The following is a 21,350-nucleotide window of genomic DNA, read 5'->3' on the forward strand; positions in this document are numbered from 1 at the left end:
GCTCCCTCCGGGTACGCTAGTCCCCGCCCCTTGAGGACACTCCCAGTGTCAGCCACTGAGCTCTGAAACGCCAGAGCCCCGCATCCTGCCCGGTCCAGGCTCCGGTGAGGAGTAGGGGCCGAGCTGTTCCGGGCAGAGATCCGCTCTCTGGAAAAGCGCTTGTGTCGTGTGTGCTCGTTAGAGAGTTAGGCTCTATCCTTTGAGGAGTGGGGGAACTGTTGATGTGTCTGCTGTGTCCTGGCTGTGCGGGTCTGAGTCGTGACTGAAGAGGGTGCCAGTGTGGGAGCTGGTGCCAACCCCCCACCCTTACCCCCACCCTTACCCCCACCCTTACCCTGGCCTTGGTGGAAGCAGCTGGCCAAGGCTGTCAGAATTCTCCCCACCTTGAGCGCAGGTCTCCGGAGCCGCAGGCCCCTGTTTGCAGGCCACTCCCAGTCCTGGAGCCTGCGGCCTGATGAAGGCCGAAGAGCCCTCCAATTCTGGCAAGGAGAGGCAGCAGAGTTGGGGTACGCCTGTGTATTAAACAATGCCTGCGAGAGTCTTCACTGCTGGTGTGTGCACGTCTGTCCTCGTCTGTGTGTTGGGCTGTGTTGCGTGCGTTTGGGCAGGGTCTGTCTTTGTGGGTCTGTCTGTATGTGTTGGTGTGTAAGGATCTGTATCTGGGGTGGGGGGAGGAGTGCTTTGTCTGGGAGGAGTGTCTATAAGCATCCCCAGGTCTGTATCTCCACTCCCACACCCCATAGTGCCAGCAAGGATGGGGTGGGAATAGAAAAGGAAGGAGGACCTGCAGTGATCAACAAACAGGATGATAATGATGATGATGATGATGATGATGATGATGATTTTGAAAGAAGTTGTGGTACGGTTTGAGCCTGGCCTAGACGGCGGGGAGGGCAGATTTCTCCAGACCCAACCCTTCCCAGGGTGGTGCGGACGCAACCGGGGCTTGGATAATGGAGTTGGGAGAGCGCGGCGACTGGGGATGGCTGGGCGGGGTGCAAAAGGCAAGGCGGGTGGGGGGGGGGGGGGCAATGTTCTGCACACCCTTCCCCGGCCCGGATTCCGCTGCCCTTACACAAACTCATCCGGGAAGCCGTCCGAGCCGGGGCTAGGGGCCGGGAGATGGGCTCGCGGTAGGGAGCCGCGGGGGCGGGGGCAATGAGGAAGAACGGGAGAGACGGGGTGGGGCTGAGGGAGGGAGGAAAGAGGAGAGAGGGGAGGGAGGAGGAACAGGAGGAAGGAGAAGACAAGAGCGGCCGGTTCGCCGGCAGCCAGTAGGGAGGCCGCAGGGACCCGGCGACGTCGGAGGCTCTAAGGTGGACAGAGGCCCCCACTTCCGTACTGCTGACGCGCCCCTGGATCCCTTCTGGCTCACACTCGCGCCCCCAGTCTTGCTTGGTGCCGTGGAGCAGCGGCAGAGGCGGCAGATCCGAGGAGGGCAGGTGAGAAGGGCTGGGCTGGAGGACCGCAGCGCGGGGAGCAAGCAAAGCTCAGAGACCGGAGGGCCGCGGAGTGAGGCTCCGTCCAAGGACCGCGCCGGGGGCGAGAGACCCCAAGATCCTCGGGATTTCCGAGCCCTGAACTGAAGCGGCCGTCGGGGAACTGCCAGGAGACTGGGCTTCCGCGGCTCTGGCTCTTCCCCACCAGGAGTGGGGGTAGGGGGACAGGGAGCTGAACGGTGAGAAGTTGGGGGGAAAGGGCTTGGAGAGAACTTGACCATCAGGCTCCGAGGTTCCACGTGCGTATCCTCACTTCTCTCTTCTCCTAGATCCCCATCTGCTAAATGCCAAGGTCTGCACTTTCTGTGCCCAGTCAAGGCGTTGGCGGATCTCACCCAACCAGACCCCTCTGAATCGCGGGTGAGCACCCAACTCTCGCGAAGGCGGAGGTGGGGAGCCGCCGCAGGTGGCGAGTATGAGCTGGGTCCCAAGGAGTCTCTAGAGAGCACGGACTGCCTGTGTTGCCCGGGCGGAGCTGGGGTTGGGCCTCCTGGGCAGAGCAGAGACCCCTCCTGGCAGTCCTCGGAAGCCATGCTGGTGGCAGCAGAGAGTGGAGAGCACCAAACAGAGACAGAAAGATACACACACATACACATACGCCTCCTTGTTGTGGGCCCATGGCCCAAGGAGGGAAAGCAGCTCTGCCTCACAAGGACCAGGCCCTCCCATTTGGTCCCCAGGAAGCTGTCCCTGCTCCAATCTTACACCTTTCCAAGATATGGGGTCTCCAAGAGCACTAGGGCTTTTACCAACTTGCCCTTGCCCTCAACAACCTTTCCAATCTCCGCCGTGCTGTGATGGACCCTAACTAGGATGCTGCTGCTTTTATTTTACTGGGAGTGGGAGCAGCTACTACCCTCCAGGGAAGGTCCAGGGACCACCTAGTCTGTAGCATCCTGGCAAAGTGTTCACATCTCTGCCTATAGTCTCTGCCTAGCACTGCCAGGAAGGCTAGGTTCCTCCATTCTGGAGCCTGATTCATCCATCTTTCTGGATGCTCTGCTCTTGGGTCAACTGTGCCTGGACCCTGGCTCCCACCTGGGCCATGCTTGCCTGGGGGGTGGGGGAGGGCGCAGGGGATAAAATGGGCTAAGCATCAGCTTTCTGCTCTTGGGAGAGAATAGGCAATGGGTGAGTGGAAATCATGGGTGCATGGTTCTGAGGCTTACGCTTAGCGCATTCTCTGAAGGTAGAAGGTAGCCTTAAAAATAGGCCTTTGCCCCCTCTTGGCCTGTGTCACTTGTACTGTGAATAAAAAATTAATCCTCTTCTCTCCAGGTTGAGTCAGGTGGTCCCTAGGGGCCTGGACTGTGCAGCTGCCCTGTCCCATCTCCCTCAGCATTCCCATGCCACCTGCTCTAGGAGCCTGGGAACCAAAGATTGCCTAAGTCCAAGTCTGTCCAGCAGGCCCCAGGGTCCTCCACTCCCACCCCTGCCTTGGCCAGAGGCCAGGCTCCCAGTCAGCCCAGAGTGCTCCTGGAACCCACAGCCTTAGAGGACCTGTGTTCATTTACACATGCATTGATGCATGCGTGCATTCCTTTTACTCAGCTACCCAGCACTGATCCTATTCCATGCTAGTCACCCAGCTAGGTCCCAGAGATGAAGCACTGAACACAACAGGAGAAGCTCACAGTCTAGTGGGAAAGAGAGATTTTAATCAGCAAAACAGGTATCTGTTGGGTCCAAGGCAGGAACAAAGCAAGTGCTCTGCCAACACCCCCTTATGGATTTGGAGTGAGTGAGTCCAGCCCTGCTCCCTCCCACTCTGCTCTGGGGTGGTAGGTTGAGCCTGGGTGGCAGTCTTATGGAGTAGGGACCACCTAAAGGCTCACTCTAGACCCCACTCTATCCCATCTGGGGACTCAGAAAGGACACTGTGGTCAGGGGGGGCTGGTCCAGAGATTGGGAGATTGGGACCAGGTCTACAATGAGGCCCTGTGTATTTGGGGCCCATGTCCAGCTCTAGCCTCTTCACAGGGTGGGGGTGAAGGGTCCATGTAGCTTTATGTGGCTATTGTGCTGATGCCCTTCTGCTTCTTGGTCCCCAGGTCTGCACCTCTGCTTCCCCAGCCAGGAGTCACCAAGATGCCCATACTGGAAAAAGCTCCCCATAAGATGGCAGCAAAACCGCCCAGCAGTGAGGAGGAGTCTGTGAGTGACTTTTGGAGCTCTCTCCATCCCTGTTCTCCCTACTCACATACTCTTGCTTCCGGAACAGTCCTGTGTGGGACTAGCCCCCAACCCTGCACTCTCCAGGGCATGAAGTCCAGGCTGCAGTCCTGCTCTGAGCCCACTGAGGAGCCTGGGAACGCCTCGAAGGGCTGGGAGTGGTTTCAGGGGATGCTGATGGAATTCTGACAGCCACACTTCCTAACCCCAAAGCCAGGAAGAGCCCTTGACCTGGGCCAGGTACTCTCTCTTCTCCCAGGGCTTTTTTCCCCTCCCCAAGTTCCACTTCCAATGGCTTTGAGCCTAGTGGAGTTGCCTTAGGGTGAGGCTGAATTCTCTACCTTAAGCCAGGTCACCTCCCAGTCCCGGCTACTGTTACTGGTTCAGCCCTGGAGCCTTAGGCACTATCTTCCCCACTGGTTTAAGACAATGCCACCCCTCCTTAGGCAGGCATCCTCCTTCCTTACCTTCTTAAGTGATGGAGCAGTTTATCTAGTCTGTGAGTTGTTGCAGTGCTGGCCCCTCTGCTAAGTTAGTCTTCTTGCCACTTCTTTACCCAGGGCTTCATTTGAAATCCTAATTAGAACTTTTAGGCTTCTACCCATGAAGTTGCTCACCATGTTGTTTGTCCTGACTTTTGCAGCCCACAAACATCTCTGTTGTTGAGTCTTGCCATGGCATGTCCCTCCCATTGAAATGTGGCTTCCCTGGGAGCAGGCCTTTTCTTTCCATTGTCCCTAAGTCCAGTCTAGGGCCTGGTTCACATGAACTTCCCAGGAAATGTGTACTGACCTGGGACCCTAGTGTCCAAAGACCCTCATTAGTACACCTCCCTGCCTCTATCTAGCCCCAGGTGTGGGCCAGAAGCCTAGGAGAGTCTGGGGAGGAGCCCCATGGGGCTACGACATGTGAGCAGAGATTTTCTGCCTCATTCCATTTTACCCATCGCTGATTCCCCAGAACTCTGAGTCCCAACACCCTGTCAGAGCCCTGAGGAAGGGTGACCTGTTTCTAGCTGGGGCCCCAGCCAGGCCTGCTGGCACTCTTGGAAAGGCCACCAGCTGGGCTTGGCTTTCTGCAGGTACTTGCCCACTCACCCACCAGAGAGGCCTCCAGACCCCAAGACAGGGGAGGGGGAACCAGAGCAGCTGGATGGGGGTCTGGACCTGGCTCTCTTGAAGTGGGCTGAGGAACTGGAATGCTACCCAGACCACCCTGGTCCTTGAGAGTTCCCTGGGGCAGGATAGCCCATAGTTGGCACTGATACCCTCCTCCCTACCCCTAGGGTAGTGAGCTCTAAAGACAGGATGAGGCAGGCAAGATTCTCATTCATTCATCAGCACAGGCTCCCGTGGTTGGTCCTTGCCTGCCAAGGGCCGCTTGGGGAGGGCCTCAGCCCATGCAGCGGCAGGAGCAAAGCAGAGGCAAGCTTTCAATGGGCCCCTTTACTCCACAGCCTGCCAGGGGTGGAAATTCACTGTCACCCCCACCCCAAGGGGAAAAACCCCTGAAAGAAGGTGACTACCTACTGCCAACTTTGTAAACTTTATCGGTAATATGAAAAGTCCTGGTTTCTGACCGTAACTAGCTTAGTGAGGAAGAAGGAAAAGGAGGGAATGGAAAAAGGACCAAGGAGGAAGGGAGAGAACAATCTAGGAGGAAGGAGCAGAGTGGATGTTGGATGAAGACTGATTTCAGGTCCCAACTCTGCTATCATATTGCTGGGTGACCATGGACTAGTTTCTCCACTCTTTGGGCTTCAGTTTCATCTGAAAATGGAAGGAAAATCCCTGCCCAGGTCAGCCGTAACATGGTTGAACACAAGCATGAGATCCCTGGGTGAACACAGCTGGTAAATTAGGAAGCATGGCATCCAGAAAGGGGAGACATTGGTGGAGAGTTCTATTCAGACTCTCTCCACACTTTGGGAGTCCCCAGAAGTTATGGGTTTCCTTTTAGGAATCCCTTTTAGAGGGGGACAGTAACATCATAACATTTTATGATGTGCTTATCTGGGGCCAGTGGTTTCTCTCATTTAATTCTGTCTGTGTTCTGTGCTCCACTCAGGTAGGAATTGTTATTTATGTCCTATGGATTAGGAAGCTGGGGCTCAGAAAGGCTAAGATAGGAAGAACATCCACAGCACTCTCTGTTCTCCCCCCCGCCCTGTACCCACATGGAGCAGAATGGGGCTCCCCGGCTTTCATAACTGGGAAGGGCTTAGTAAGGAGCCAGGACATGAGTCACCTTCTTAGGAAACAACTTGCAGGATTCTGAACTATGCCTCCCGCCATCTTTCACCTGTCCAAATCTCTCCATTAGTATTATACCCTTTGGGTCCAGAGATCAACTGACTTCTGAAGCCCCGGCTGGAAACAATCCCTAAATTAAGAGTGATAAGTATCCAATATCAGTAACAGATCTGTTTCATCTTAGACCCATTCTTTGTGATTTTAAAGCACTTTTCACATAGGATCTGTTTGATCTTATGAGAGGTGGAGGTTATTATCCCCATTTTACAGGAGGGGAAACTGAGGCACAAAGGTGAGGTGGTTTGCTTAAGATCACACAGCTGGTTAGCAGCAGGGTCAGTGCATGAACCCAGGTCTGTCTGGTGCCAACATCAAGGTATTTTCCTCTACACTTTATCCCCTCGTGGGGGCAGGACTGGGGTACCAGAAAAAAACAAATAGAAGTTTCCTAAGTTCATAATTCTGCTGAGCTGAGCCCTGGAAATAGGCAAGACCCAGAGTGTAGAACAAGGATAAGGCCAGATGGAGACACACAGTGGGGATCATCTCGCGGACAGGAATGGACCCCACACAAGAACAGCATAACAAGTGCTGGTGAACTCTCTCTTCCAGGAGTTGCCCAAACTTCCAGTGCCCCCACTGCAGCAGACCCTGGCCACTTACCTGCGGTGCATGCAGCACCTAGTACCTGAAGAGCAGTTCAAGAGGAGCCAGGCCATTGTGCAGCGGTTTGGGGCCCCTGGTGGCCTTGGTGAGACCCTGCAGCAGAAGCTCCTGGAACGACAGGAGAAGACAGCCAATTGGGTAAGAGTTGCTGAGAGGGAGCAGACTAGGGCATGGGGGCAGACAAGGGACCCACCGGGTGGGGGGCAGGGAGCAGACACGGAGACAGGGATTTGGATGAGGGGCAGGTAGGTAACAAAGATGGACAGATGAAGGGATAGGGATGAGAGGAGAAACAGGGGGACAGCAAGGGACAGACAGGATGTGGGATGGGAGATAGGGATGGGGACCAAAAAGGGACAGATGGGGATAGAGATAGAGTGCTGGGGAGAGACAGGATATACAGGTAGAAGACATTAGGGGTTGCGGATGGGGGACAGACAGGGACAAGGATGGAGGACAGATGGGGGATAAGGAAGGGGAACAGGGGTGGGGGCAGCAGGAGATAGAAATGGGGCAATAGGGAAAGACAGGGTACAGAGATGGAGACAGATGGGGGACAGGGATGGCAGATAGTGATGGGGTGGCAGAAGATAGAGGTAAATTCAGGGAAACAAAGAAGGGTGAAAAGCATGAACAAGACACACATAAAGATGGGCAGGGAACAGGGATGAAGTACCAAACACCCAGAATGGGAAACTGGGATGGAAGAGAAGGATGGCATGGGGCAAAAATGAAGGATAGTCATGGTGGGCTGGAGAGCACACAGGCCCTAGCGCATCACTAGGGCTCCATGTGCATTTGCGGAATGAACGAACAAAGTCCATGGTCCAAGAAAGTGTCTCGGTTGTTCCTTGGGCCTGCCAGGATGGGACTGGGTGCTCTCGAGGCAAGGTGCCTTTGTTCAGAGGGGCGTGTGTGACCTTGCGGGGTAATGGCACCCCTCCCGTTTTCCCCAACAGGTGTCTGAGTACTGGCTGAATGACATGTATCTCAATAACCGCCTGGCCCTGCCTGTAAACTCCAGTCCAGCTGTGATCTTTGCCCGCCAGCACTTTCAAGATACAAATGACCAGCTAAGGTGAGGAGGCCATCATGCTCCTGAATTCACAGCTTGAGAGCCTGCCTGGGGTCCTGGCTCCAGTAGCAGGAAGGAAAGGTCAACGCTTGTGCCTTGGCTGAGATTTCTGAGACCAAATGCCTCTGAGACAGAGGCAGTCCAGGCCATGGGTTTGGGAAATTGGTAGATGAGGCTACAATATGAGTGACAAACACAGGGTCTTCCTCGGAATATATTTATTTGAGGTGGAGTGGGCAGTAAATGGAGGTCATGGGCCCCCAGGTGTCCCCATGGCATTCTTGACCTGGCTGAGGCCCTGGAAGGAGGTATGCATCTCTGCCCTACCAGTACTTGAGTCTTGGGTTTGTCACTGGGATGCACTGCACCAGGCTATCTAAACAGAGGCTCCAAGGGGGTGGAAATGGTTCCTTCCTGCCAGCTGCCGCCGCCAGAGCCTTTTCCATCTGCTGCAATTTCAGGGCTCACTGAGCCACGGGAATGGCCTCTGGGCCCACTGATGTTGATGGGGGGGGGGGGGAGTTTACATAGGGATGTGGCAGGGAGAAAAGATCTCCCTACAGGAGTCTCTTAGAGCCAAATCCGATGTGGCACAGCATCGGGACAGTTCAGAGAGGAAAAACCAACCAAACAAAAGAGGCAGGGCCTACCTTGGCCTGTGGGCAGGGCTCAGCTATGCTAGTTAGACCCCCATCCCCTCCTTCCTCACTGAGACTAGCCCAACTGACTGCTGGTCAGGCAGCCTGCAAGCCTGGACCTCCCATGCCAGCAGGAAGTATGCAGATAAATGGATGAGCAGCTGCTGAAAACAGTTCTCCAACTGCTTACAAGGGGACATTTTTTCCTCCTTAAGCCAGGGCCATCGCCCATGGGCAGTTAAGATGACATGGCCCTGTGGCACAGTTCTCTGGTGACTCTATTCCCCCTGGCACTTACTTTCATTTTCATTAGCACTGAATGAAATTGACTTTTCCTGGGAGACTGGATTTCCCCAAACCCAGGTTCCTGGTCCAGTTCAGCCCCAGCACTGGCCTTTCCTAGGGCGAAACCCACCCCTGACCATCCAGCCTTCTCCTGCCTGCTCTGTGGCCTCTGCTCGTTTTCTCTCCCTCCTCCTCCTCCTCCTTCTCATTCACCTTCTGCTTTCCTCTCCTCCTCCCAGTTATCTCCACAGGACCATTTTGAATCCAAGGCTTGTGAAGGACTGACAGCATGATGCGGGGGAGGGGGGTGGGCAGGCAGCAGGAATCCCATCAGATTAGTGTACCACTGAGGCCTGGCATCTGGAGGGTGGTCCTTGAGTTTGGGAGAAAGGAGGTGGAGGGGAGGGAGAGGAATGTTGGAGAAAGGGAAGGGGCCTGAGCCCCTGAGAGGAGAACTTAAGGTTTCATGTGTCTCTGCAGGTTTGCAGCCAACCTCATCTCTGGCGTGCTCAGCTACAAGACCCTGCTGGACAGGTAGGATGGGGCCCAGGCTGGGAAGGGCAGAGCCCTGTTTTGGCACAGCCTGTTGAATCATCTGTCTCCCTGCTACACTAGTCAAGGAGCAACCAGAGGGCAGAGACCTTGTCTTTTTCAGCTCTGTGTTCCTGGCTCATGTCATAGAGCAGGTGGACCAACCCCCCCCCTCCCCGCCCCCACCCCAACTCCTGCAGCATCAGGATAACCTTTACCCCAGCTGACCCAACCATTAATGGTTCCTCTTCCTAGGGTAAGCACTTTCCTTCCTCGATCTCTTTAAAATGCACCCCCACTCACACACTCTACCAAAATGAATTTGCAAAAAAATGGTACAGAGGTACAAAATACACAACCACATATCTTATGTTTACCATAGATTCAACAGACATAAAATTCCTCCATCAAATTGCTGTAGAAGTTTCTGAGAGCTCCCACTGATTCCTATGGTTCAGTGTGGCTCCTGCACGTTGAGCAGCAGGGCCGTGGAACACCCTACCCTCACTCTGCCCCAGCTAATCTTAGGGCTGCCTCTTCCCCTCAAGGCTCAGCTTACATATCTGGTCCTTATTACCCTGTCTCATTACCCAAAACCTTCCCATCTATCAGCTTGCTGCTTATTGCCTGTGCTCCACCTACACATCCCAGGACCTGTGCCCCATTAGAACAGGAGACTCGTGTTTTGCTTGCCACTATAATCCCAGATCCCAGGAAGATGCCACTATTACCCCTGTGCCTGGCACAGAGGAATGCTCAATAACATTTGTTGCCTGAAAGGGAGGGAGGAGAAGTAGAGATGGAGGGAGGGAGGACAGAAGAAGGAAGAGGAAGAGGAAGAGGAAGAGGAGACAGGGATGGAAGAAGGAAGGACAGAGGAAAGAGATAGAAGCAGAGAGAAGGGAGAGGAGGAGGGGGAGGAAGTGGAGGGAGGAGAAGAGGGAAGAGAAAGAAGGAAGGAGGGAAGGGGAGACAGAGAAAGATGAAGGAGGGGGAGAGGGATGGAGGAAGGAGGAGGAGTAGGGAAAGGAAAAGGAGGAGGAGGAGGAGGAGGAGTAAAAGGTCAGGGAGGAAGTAAAGAAGGACACAAGATATGCTGAGACCACAGAAGAAAGAGAACTTTCTACCTTGAATTTAGAGAAGGCTTCTGGAAGAGGCGATGGAAGAGTAGGCTCTTAAAGGAGGGGAAGTTTTCCTAAACAAATTAGTTGAGTGCAGAGGTGGGGTGAAGGCATGCCAGGCAAAGATCAGCAGAAGCGAAGGCACAGGGCTGCCTGAGGCAGGGGTGAGGGAAACTATCTGAGGCTTGAGCAAACCCTGAGGGTGTCCATGGACCTTGGAAATGGGGCACTCCACTACTTTAAAAAGTGAGGAATCCAGCTCTCTTACTACCATCCTAACGCAGTTCTGGTTTTTGTGCCCTGCTTTGCCTGATCAAGTCAAGTAGAAGCAATTCTGATCCCCTGCCTCCCCCCCTGTTCTCCCTCTCCAGTCACTCCATCCCCACCGACTGTGCCAAGGGCCAGCTGTCAGGGCAGCCGCTCTGTATGAAGCAATACTATGGGCTCTTCTCCTCCTACCGCCTCCCTGGCCACATCCAGGATACACTGGTGGCCCAGAAGAGCAGTGTCATGCCCGAGCCAGAGCATGTCATTGTGGCCTGCTGCAACCAGGTCAGTCGCCCCTCTCTGCTGCATCTCAGGCTTGGGGAGGGTGCATGAGTACTTACCCACTCCTATTTCACCAGGCATGCTCAGCCCGCTCTCAGAGGCAGACAGTGAGCTGGGACAGCATGACCCCAAAGTGGGGTTTCTTGATTCCTACTCAGTCCCATTTCTCTCCACGAGTTAGATTTTAAGAACAAGGAGAGTCATCAATTGAGAATGACTTATGTGGGCTCTTATATGGGCCCTGACCAGCCAGGTCAACTCAAAAGAACTTCCTTGATGGACTGAGACCCTGCATGGCCTTAGCAACTCCTCATGAATCACCCAGGCTGTGGCCTTCCTGGAGACCACATGCAGACATATGGACAGCTTAACAGACTGCCCATCGGGACCTCCATGTCCAGGCCTTAGGCTTGGCACTTACATGTATGCACCCCACCTGGTTCTATAGTAACCTTGCAGAGGGGCCTTTAAATCTCCATCTGAAAAAAGGGGAAATGGGACTTAGACAAGTTGAGTGGCCTGTCCAAGGCTGAGAAGGACTCCCAGGCCTGGCCAATGCCCCATCTCCTGCAGCTCAGGTCTTCATACTGGGTTCCAGGAACCAACAAGGACCCATGGGGCCCCAGGGGATAGTCTTAGCATGAGGGCTCCTGACCCCTTACCAGTGCCCACTAGGTGATTTGGTCTGTATATGGAGCCTCCACCTCATGATTTCATCTGACAAAAACCAAAGGATTTGGTTTTTTTCTGGTTTTGTTTTGTTTTGTTTGGGTTTGCTTTGGTTTTTGAGTTTTGGTGGGGTTTTTTGTTTTTTTGTTTGTGTGGTTGGTTTTGCTAAAAACCTACCCCCCAGGATTCCCCTGCTATTTGTGCTACAATGTTTTCTTCTTGGGTTCATCTGACATTTTCTAGGATAGGAGCTCAGTGAAAGTCTGCCATCCTAGGTTAGCGTTCCCACTGGAAGCCCACATGACAGTTTAGCCACAAACAAGAAACTTTCTCCGTCTTCATTCAAAAGTCAAACTCATTTCCCAGCCCCTATGTGCTGCAGTATCCATCCATTTCAGAAATGCTCTTGGGGCTCCTGCTCAGAACCAGGCCACATGTGTGCTTCTCAGGACATGGGACCAGGTACTTATGTCAACCAGCAGAAAAGGGATCTTGACTTGGGGCTAGATAAGACCTTTCACAAAGCCCAAGACTCTGGCTTCAAAGCTACTAATGATAGCTCACAGGTCTCACATACAAAGCACATGCATGTACACCTGTATATGTGCACACAAAGGGATAGAGCATTTTGTGTGTTATTTTTCCATTTGAATCTTCCTCTGCTTATCATTTGCTGACTTGCTTTTTTTTCCTCCACTCACCAGTGTGTTTGAGATTATCTCTGTAGCTGTATCTAGAGCTAGTTCATTCCTATTTACCAATGAGTAGACATGCATTAGATAAATAAACTCATTTAATTTAGCTGTTCCCCTTCTGAAGAACACGTAGGCTGTGTCTACCATTTTGCTATTGCAAATAAGGCTTATATGCCCACTGCTTCACATATCTGGGCACAAGAGTATGTTTCTCCAAGTCTAAGGCTAAAGTATGCATTTATAAGAGTGACTGCTGAATCATAAGGTATGCACATTTTCAGTTTTGATAGACACTGCCCTCCAATAGCAATTGTACCAATTTATACTTAATTCCCCACAAACATAATAGTTTTACATGAAGTAGGAACCATAGAAACAGGTTTTATTTTAGCTAAGGTTAATCTGGCCCTCTTTGATTTGGGGTTAGCTTAGAGTCCAGCCCAGTCAACAGCATTTGGATAGGTCCCCAACATGTGACTTTTCAGGGAACCATCACATACCTTGGGCCTGAGTATCCCCTATCTATACGCACGTGTGAAGGCTCAGTGAAGGCCCTTCGCCTTGGGCCAGCTGCCATGAGTGACGTGTTTGACCTGTTTCCCCCACAGTTCTTTGTCTTGGATGTTGTCATTAATTTCCGCCGTCTCAGTGAGGGGGATCTGTTCACTCAGTTGAGAAAGATAGTCAAAATGGCTTCCAACGAGGATGAACGCTTGCCTCCAATCGGCCTGCTGACGTCAGAAGGGAGGAGCGAGTGGGCTGAGGCCAGGACAGTCCTCGTGAAAGGTTAGCAGCAGTGCCCAGCGCGTCTCCACGCTCATCTCATCCTCATGCCCATTGGCTTTCCTTCCTCCAGGGTTGGGCACCATGCCTCATCCCCATTTGCCATAGCATGGGGAGCTCAGGCCTCCCTCCAACTCAGGACCCTACGGAAAGTCAGCTGAGGCACCTGGAAGTTACAGGCACCTCGTTTTTCATCTGACAATATTCTAGCTTCCTGGGTGAGGCTGATGAGCACTGGAATCCTGGAATGTCTGGGAATATTGAGGGATGGAAGTGTTGAGCTGGAGGAAGGCTGGCTACAATTAAGCAGTTGTGTTTTACTGGTGGGCAGCAATGGTACCCATTTCAGGGGTCTGAGTCACTGGGAGAGCTGTCACCTGGAGATCTGGGATGGAGCGCAGCTCTGGGAGCATGGCTGGCTGCCTCCTTCATGTGATTTCTCAGTCCTAGAACTTTTCATCTTTAAGCTGACCTATCCTTGTGGCTGGCTTGCTGCTTTTATGAAAGTTTCCAAGCATTCCCACAAGAAAGCTGGTAATAGTCATAATAATTTTAAATCATCCTCCGGAAACTAATTTTCAGAGCTAAAGCCAGCCTTATTCCCAGGAATTGGATGGAGTGCTTTCCTTTTTTGTCTCTATTAGAGACTGGGGAATAAAAGGGAGTCTTCTGTGGACCTCCATCTGCCCCTTGGGCTCTCATTTGGCCAGATGTCCATTCAGACTCCCTGAGTGTCTATCAGCTGAGGGTCTGGGCTAGGCCTAGAAAGTCTAAGAGGCAGAGAGGATGAAGCTACTGCCCCCAAGCAGTTCACTGGACAGGGTAAGGGAAGGCATGGGGGAGCAGATTCAGGTACACAGTAAGGCAGCATCTACCCATGTAAAGCAATAGAGACAGCAGGTACCAAATAAGTGCTCCGGGACTTCAGCGAGGAGAGGGAGCCCTTCCACTTGGGAAGCTTTTGAAAGATTTCATTGGAAGAGGTGCGAATTTTGCAAAGCTCTTAGACATGAGTGAGAAGAGCAGGAGGGAGGGATAGCAGGCTGGCTGTGGGCAAAGCTGACTGCCCAGCAGGGACATGTCTGCCCTGCCTGGTTCCACATGGAGACCAACCAGCCAGCAAAGATGGCCATGCTGGACGTGTTGAGAGAATGAAAAGATGGTAGGGCCTGGGTCTCAGGCAGTAGGCACTTACATTTTCTGATCCCTCTCCCTAGAAAGTTCTTTTGCCAGGGTTAACTGGCTCCTTGTACCATCCAGAGCTCAGCTCAGGTGTCACTGGCTCAGACCCTCCTAGTGCATCCCCAACTCAGCACACTCTGTCACCTTGTCCTATTTTCTTACCTTGTTTGCATTTGTAACTCTCTGAAACCAGCATCTCATCTGTTTGATGCATGCTGATTATCTGCCTCCCTCCCCTAGTCTATGAGTTCTAGGGGAACAGGGGCCTCATCTGTTTGGATTAACTTTTCAATCTGCTGTGCCAAACACAGTTGGACCCCAATGATATTTGTTAAATAAAAGAATGAAGGGTTACTAATGATACTAGGCCCTAGACCTATTGCCTACCTACCAGTTAATTCTTTTTCATTCAATTATTGGGTACCCAAGGAATGCTCAGTCCTAAATCAGGGGATGCATGGGACACAGGAGGGTGTGAGAGCTGACCCCATTCTCACAGACCTGACCACCAAATGGGGGAATTAATAACTTGTCATTGGGAAGTGAGTTAATTCCCTCAGGAGACCATAGTGTAATCAGATCCCACTCTCCTCCCCTCCAGGGACAGTGACAGGCATCAAACAATCGCCTTTGCTTCCAATACAGTTTCCACTTTATTAGCAGGCCAAGCTATCTCCCTGCAGTACTGACCGGGATTGCCTTGAGGTTTAAGTGCTTGGGCTGTGCTAATCGGAATTAATTTGTTAATGGCACTTGATCTGGCTTTCTGAATGGAAGTGCTGTTTCTGAGGGAAGTGTGACAGAAAAGAGGGGCCCACACGCTTTCCCTTCGGAAATCCAATTCATCTGGTTAGCACTGACTGTGTCATCTGCACAGCAGGAAACCAGTCCTTCACAGAGACCCCCTCCCTGGAGCATCCCCTACCCACAGAAGGGAAGCCATTTAGGAAATGATTTCAGTATAGATGTGAAAGATCGTGGCAGCTTGGACTAAGGTTGAGAGTAAAGATGGAAAGACATGGGTGAGGTCCAGATATATTGCAAAGTAGAAGTAACAAGGAGGAAAAGAAAAGAGAATGGTTCCGAGGTTTTTGATTCAAGCAACTGAGTAGATGGTGGTACCATTCACCGAGATGGGAACCAGTTTGGGGAAGTGGCTGCAGAATGAAGTCCTTTCTAAGTGTGTCAGGTTTGAGATGCCTTGAGTCATCTAAGTGAAGATGTCAAATTAGATCTATGTGTCTGGGGCTCAAGACAGAGGTCAGTACAGAGACATAAATTTGAGAGCCATCAGCACATAAGTGATATTTAAAGTCATGGACCTGGGTGAGATCATCTAGAAACAGCAGAATGGGTCCTTGGAGGTCAGGTAGGGAAAGATACAAAGAGGATTGAGAAAGAGCAGCCCATGAAGTCAAGAGCAAAACCAGGAGATGAGTCACGAAGATTCAAATGGAAGGAGGAAGTGGCCAACTACTTGGAATGCTGCTGATGGCTCCAAGCAGAGCTGGACAAGAGGGGAGTCAGAGTTTGGCAACCCTAAGTCATTGGTGACCTTCACCAAAGTCAGGCTGGGGAGTAGGAAGAACAAATGGTTGCATGCTGATGAATGCGATCCCACAGCAGGAAGAAATTGTTGATGACACTGTCAATGAGTAGAATCAGTTAAGTGTGGATGACTCTTTTCAAACATTTTGGTATTAAAAAGGCAGAAAAATGGGGCTGTTCCTGGGGGTTGATGGGGGTCAAGGAAAATGTCTTTAGTAGGAGAGGCAAATGCATCATTGTATGTACACACATGTATGGAAGTACTTTGGTAAGAGAAATCATTAATGAGGACAGAAGAGATGAACAGACACATGGGATTCTTGCAAAGGCAAAATGAGATGGAACCCAGAGAATAAGAGGCTTTGGTTGGTACCGGGAAAACCAAAAGCTGGGCCTGTGGTCCATGGGTCTGTAGCTGTGGTGGTAGGAATATGAGGAGGTACCTGACTGGTGGCTTCTAGTCTCAGATCAGCAGAGCGATGGCCATGAGCTGAGAGAGGCAGGGTGGGTTCTGAAGGCAAAAGAGAATGCAAGAAATAGCCTCTTGGAAAACTTGATGAGATTTATGGACTGTGTTGAGCTCGTATTTGAGGGCTTGGGGGCCATACATTTTAAGAGAAACTAATTAGTATTGTTTCGCAATTTTTTTCCTTACAATGTTCAGCTCCTCAGGTTCAGGCAAAGAGAAGTGGGTCATCAGATTCAGCTAAGGTAGGAGAATATAACCAAGGGAGAGAGGTGGAAGATAGGGCAAGGGAATAGTTACAGTATTGGAATCTGAAATGAGTAAGGAGGTGTAGTAGTCTGCTTGGGCCACCTTAGCAAAGTACCACAGCCTGAGTAGCTTAAACAGCAGAAATGTATTTTCTTACAGTTCTGAAGGCTAGAAGTCTGAGATCAAGGTGTGGACATGGTTGGTTTCTTCTGCGTCCTCTCTCCCTGGCTTGTCAATGGCCATCTTCTCCCTGTGTCTTCCCATGGTCTTCCCTCTGTATGTGTCTGAGTCCAAATATCTTCTTATGAGGACACCAGATATATTGGATTAGGACCTCATTTTACTTTTACTACCTCAATAAAGACCCCATCTCCCAATACAGTCCTATTCTGAGATATTGGGGGGGGGTAGGACTTTAACTTGGGGGCTTCAAGAGGACACAGTTCAGCCCATGACAGGAGGGAAGTAAAAAACAAAGGTGGATGATTGATAGTGGAAATAGGTGGTGGAGTTGATGATTTTTAGGGGTCAGTGAGATAAGACATGTTGCAGAGTGTGGAATAACAGAGCTTGTGAATCAGAAAGTCAAGAGTGTGGTCTGAGTGTGGGATGCTTGAGACTGAGACTTCAAAGGCATCAGTTCCTGGTAGTGATGAGCTCCCAGGTTGATTGTGGGAGTGGATGCCAAGGTTGGGCTGTTAAACATGGAAGATTGAGGGACTGAGAAAGGAGGGTCCCTGTGGGCCGGGTCCTCTGCACAGGTGTTCAGGCTGTAGGAAAGATGACTGGAGTGGTTATGGGGAGGAAGAAGGTGAACCAGGAGCCCAGATCTGCATGAGGGGGTGTTGTGAGGGAGTCAGGGAACACAGCAACAGAGGGGTGACAATGATGGGGGTTGGAAGGTAGAAGTCTAATAGCTATGGCTCCAAAGGAAAAACAGTGAAGACGTGTTCAGGAGCAGGAACAGGGAGAAGAAAGCCACCTACCCCACCTGGCACTGGGGTGCATAAGTGTGAAGGAAAATAGTCTCCCGTGAGAGGACATAGGGAAGTGTTTCCCTCAGAGGGTGCCCCCTCCTGTTGAGGCAGAAGGTGAACAGAACACTTTCAGAAAAGATTGGCAATGCAAGGGGACTAGCCATCACTACTCAGATGTCATAAGGGGTTCAGGAAGGGGGAGAGGAGGGGAGTGAAAAATGAGCCCATAGAGGGGACTCATGGCATGGGAGTGCTACTGAGAGTCCCAGGGATGGTGGTGATCATTGCAAACAACACTCTCAAATCCTCAACTTCTGTGGAGGTACTCTCCTGGTTCCAGTGTGGTTGTGGGAGCTGGGGTGGGCATCTGACTGGCCCACAACAGTATCACAACTAGCACAATGGAAAGCCCAAGTCCCAAGGTCTCCACCTCCCTTCCTCAGACCTGGGCAGAGACCAATGCCCATGGACACTGGGCCCAGGCAGGTGCTGTCTAACAAAAGGCTTCAGCCAAGCTGAGCTCCTCTTGTCATGGTGGAGGCCTGGATGGAGGCACCTGAGCTCAGACAAAATCGGCCCCTGAATTGTCATAGGGTCAACTGAGGCACAGTGAGGCAATTGATTTTATCAACTCTCTCCTTAGAAAACGGGACCCTGATCCTTCACCCTGCCTCCCAACCAAGACAGCTCCCACTGCCAGCCCACAGTTTCCCCCACCCAATCCTCTGCTATGACATTGAGAAGGTGGAGCTCACAGAGCAGTGGAGCCAGCTGTCTGCCATAAAGCCCATGCTCCCTCTCTGTACCCATGTCTCCACACCCCCTTGACACTCCCCCAGCACTTCTTACATGAAATCTCTGAGAATATGTTACAAGACAAGTGTGTGTATTGTCATCTCTATCTTTAGCCTAATCATCAACAGCCAACACAGAATGCCCTCCTGGGGGTCCAAGAGCTAAGAAACCCAGCAGGATCATCACTGCCCCACAGAAGCCTGAGGTCTTTTTGGGAGACTGGAATAAGCAGAATTGTTAGAACAAGAGTGGACAGGATAAAACCAAAGGAGTGCCTCCAACAGGTGTCCAGAGGGAATTTGGGGACCTTACCCATCTGCCTGTCATAGCTCAGGAGGGCTTCCTTTGCCAAGTGGGACATGAGGCTAAGCCCAGGTGGGCTGAGGTGTGTGTGACTGGGGCTGGCCAACAACATCAGGATCATCTAGGGAGACCCTTAAAAAAGATTCTGGGGTCCCAGGGATTTTGCCGGGTGATAGGAGTGAGGCAAAGGAATTTGTTGTTGTTTTTTTTAAGTTTATTTATTTATTTTGAGAGAGACAGAGACAGTGCAAGCAGGGGAGGGGCAGAGAGAGGGAGAGAGATTGAATCCCAAGCAAATTCTGCAATGCCAGCACAGAGCCCAAGCCTGGCAGAGCCTGATGTGGGGCTTGAACTCACAAAACTGTGAGATCATGATCTGATCGGAAACCGAGTCAGATGTTTAACCAACTGAGCCACCCAGGTGCCCTAGGAATCTGAATATATATTTTTTAAATGGCCTTGGACCACATCTTTCTTTCTTTTTTTTTTTTAAGTGTATTTATTTATTTTGAGAGAGAGAGAGAGAAACTGCATATAAGCTAGGGAGGGGCAGAAAAAGAGGGAGAGACAGAATGCCAAGCAGTTTCCACACTGTCCACACAGAGCACGACACAGGGTTCCAACTCATGAACTGTGAGATCATGACCTAAGCCAAAACCAAGAGTCAGATGCTTAACCAGCTGAGCCACCCAGATGTCCCAGGAATCTATATTTTTAAAATACCTTTGAATGCAATTCAGGTTGGGACCAACTTCTGCAGATATTAGCAGCTACTATGTATGGAGGTCCACCTTGATGCTGACCTTATCTTGGGCCCTTTCTGTCCCTTGCTTTCAGTCTTCAGTATAGCCTGTGAGGTGGGATTTCATCCCCACAGAACATAGGAGGCTGTGTCTCCAACAGGTTGAGGTAGTGTTCACCCTTACAGGTGGTCAGTGGTGGATCAGGGCATCTGTCCCCCAAGCCTGAGATCCTCAGGGCCCGGCAGGCAGGGTGGGATTTGGGGCCTCAGGAAGGGCATGCATAACCTCTCAGGACCTCCCTCCCTGCACAGCCTCGAAGCTTTGGCCTTCCTGAACCCAGGAGGTCCAACACTGTTATCCTGGTCTGGAAATTCAATTAGACATTCTGCCCTGAGTCTGGAAGACTACAGCACTTGTCAATTTGTAGGAAAAGGATAGCCAACTCAGAGAGCCCACACCCCCACCCTGGAGCCCGCTGGCTTTCCTGGGTGCTGCGTGGAGATCCTGTGAACAGACTTTGGGCAGATGCTTCTGTTTACACAGCGCCGTAAATATTTATCCCCAGCAGCCAATTAGAGCTGAGCCATTGCTTTCAAGGAGGGAACTGACAGAAGGCGGCTGCGTCTGGAGAAGGCCTCAGTCATGGTTTACAAGAACCACTCGGGATGGGCATTTTGCTATTTAAATATTGTCATCCAGAGATAGACAAGTCTGCTGATTTTAAAACCAATTACACATTAGCAATAACAGCCTTTCTGATTTAATTGGCCCAGAAATACCTCCTGGGCTCCCAAGGCTGAATGCTGTTTTCCTTCCTTGGGGGTAGGAGGGTGGTGTTGCAGGGGCCATTGTCCTCCCACAGTGGAAGCACGAAGGCTCCTGTGGATGAGGGTATCCAGACAGGGAGAGGCACAGGGTCAGGGGCAAGAGGCCTGGGCTTGACCTGGCACACCTCCAGGCTGTGCCCTGGAGCCTGGTGTCCTAGGCCAGGACATGGGGATGGCCACCCTGCCCTGCAGACAGGACTGAGGGTTTGCAGAGGGACTACAAAGCAGGTGGTCTTGTGCCTGGCGCATAGAGGCTGTTTACTAAATGATAACTCTTATTAGATTTGGGAAAACACTCTGGGGATGTTTATCCAAGGCCCACACACTTTATGGAAAAATCTGGTGAACTACAAATGGATACCTGTTGAACGTCCATTTGGTCAGTGACAGTGACCCATGGCCTTAGACTGAATGGCCTGTACTCCTTGCCTCGGAACTCTAACCCTTATTAACTCCAAGATACCCTTGGAGGTGCTTCCCCTGGGCTCCCCACATGGCACATACTCTGTATGCTCACACTCAGACACCTCTGTTATTTCCTTTCTTCTCAGATGCTGTCTCTCTGGCTCTCACTTTCCATTTTATGATATTTGGGGTACAAAGCAGGTGGGAAGTGTTTTTTTTTTTTTTAATCTCCTGCCCTTCTCAACTCACCACCTCTCCCCTAATTCTGGAAGTGTGATAGCTCTTTAAATCGGCCTCTGTAGGAAGGGTATTTCAAACCCAGAAGAAAGAGCAGCTCTTGGTTCTTGAGGGTTTTTTTTTTTTAATTAAATTAAACTTATTTGGGAATAATTATAGATGCACACACGCTTGTAAAAAATGATCTCCCCCAGGGGGGCACCTGGGTGGCTTAGTCAGTTAAGCGTCTGACTCTTGGTTTCAGCTGGTGAGGTCATGATCTCACAGTTTGTGAGCTAAAGCCCCACATCGGGCTCTGCACTGACAGCTTGGAGCCTGTTTGGGATTTTTCTCTCCCTCTCTCTCTGCCCCTCCCTGGCTTGCTCTCTCAAAAAAACAAAACAAAACAAAACAAAACAAAACAAAAAACAAAAAACAAAAAAAACTAGAAAAATAAAAATAATCTCACTTGTACCCTTTCCCCCCAGTGCTAATATCTTGTAAAATTCTAGTATGATATCACAACCAGGATATCACAGCCCATTTCCCTTCCAACTCCATCCCTCCTTAACCCCTGGCAACCAGAATCTGTCTTCATTTCTAGAATGTAATTGTTTTCAGAACGTTATACAAATGGAATTGTACAGTATGTAACCTTCTGAGACTGGCTTGTTTTCACTTGGCATAATTCTCTGGAGATTCAT

General features: G+C 51.2%; 1 protein-coding gene across 2 annotated transcripts in view; it reads left to right on the top strand.

Moving 5' to 3' along the window:
• The first annotated feature begins 1,230 nt into the window (after positions 1–1,230).
• Positions 1,231–21,350, top strand: part of CHAT (choline O-acetyltransferase) — a 45,878-nt gene continuing 25,758 nt past the window's right edge. Inside the window, exons 1-8 of one of the 2 annotated variants that reach the window (XM_045438015.1) lie at positions 1,231–1,442; positions 1,769–1,859; positions 3,551–3,653; positions 6,536–6,727; positions 7,549–7,667; positions 9,068–9,121; positions 10,611–10,791; positions 12,761–12,938. In XM_045438015.1, the coding sequence (XP_045293971.1) occupies positions 3,588–3,653; positions 6,536–6,727; positions 7,549–7,667; positions 9,068–9,121; positions 10,611–10,791; positions 12,761–12,938 (790 nt within the window). In that variant the 5' untranslated portion in view covers positions 1,231–1,442; positions 1,769–1,859; positions 3,551–3,587. The remainder of the gene's footprint in view (positions 1,443–1,768; positions 1,860–3,550; positions 3,654–6,535; positions 6,728–7,548; positions 7,668–9,067; positions 9,122–10,610; positions 10,792–12,760; positions 12,939–21,350) is intronic. The other variant, XM_045438016.1, reaches the window with a different exon arrangement.

Source organism: Leopardus geoffroyi, chromosome D2, assembly GCF_018350155.1.
Source record: "Leopardus geoffroyi isolate Oge1 chromosome D2, O.geoffroyi_Oge1_pat1.0, whole genome shotgun sequence".
Lineage (NCBI taxonomy): Eukaryota > Metazoa > Chordata > Mammalia > Carnivora > Felidae > Leopardus > Leopardus geoffroyi.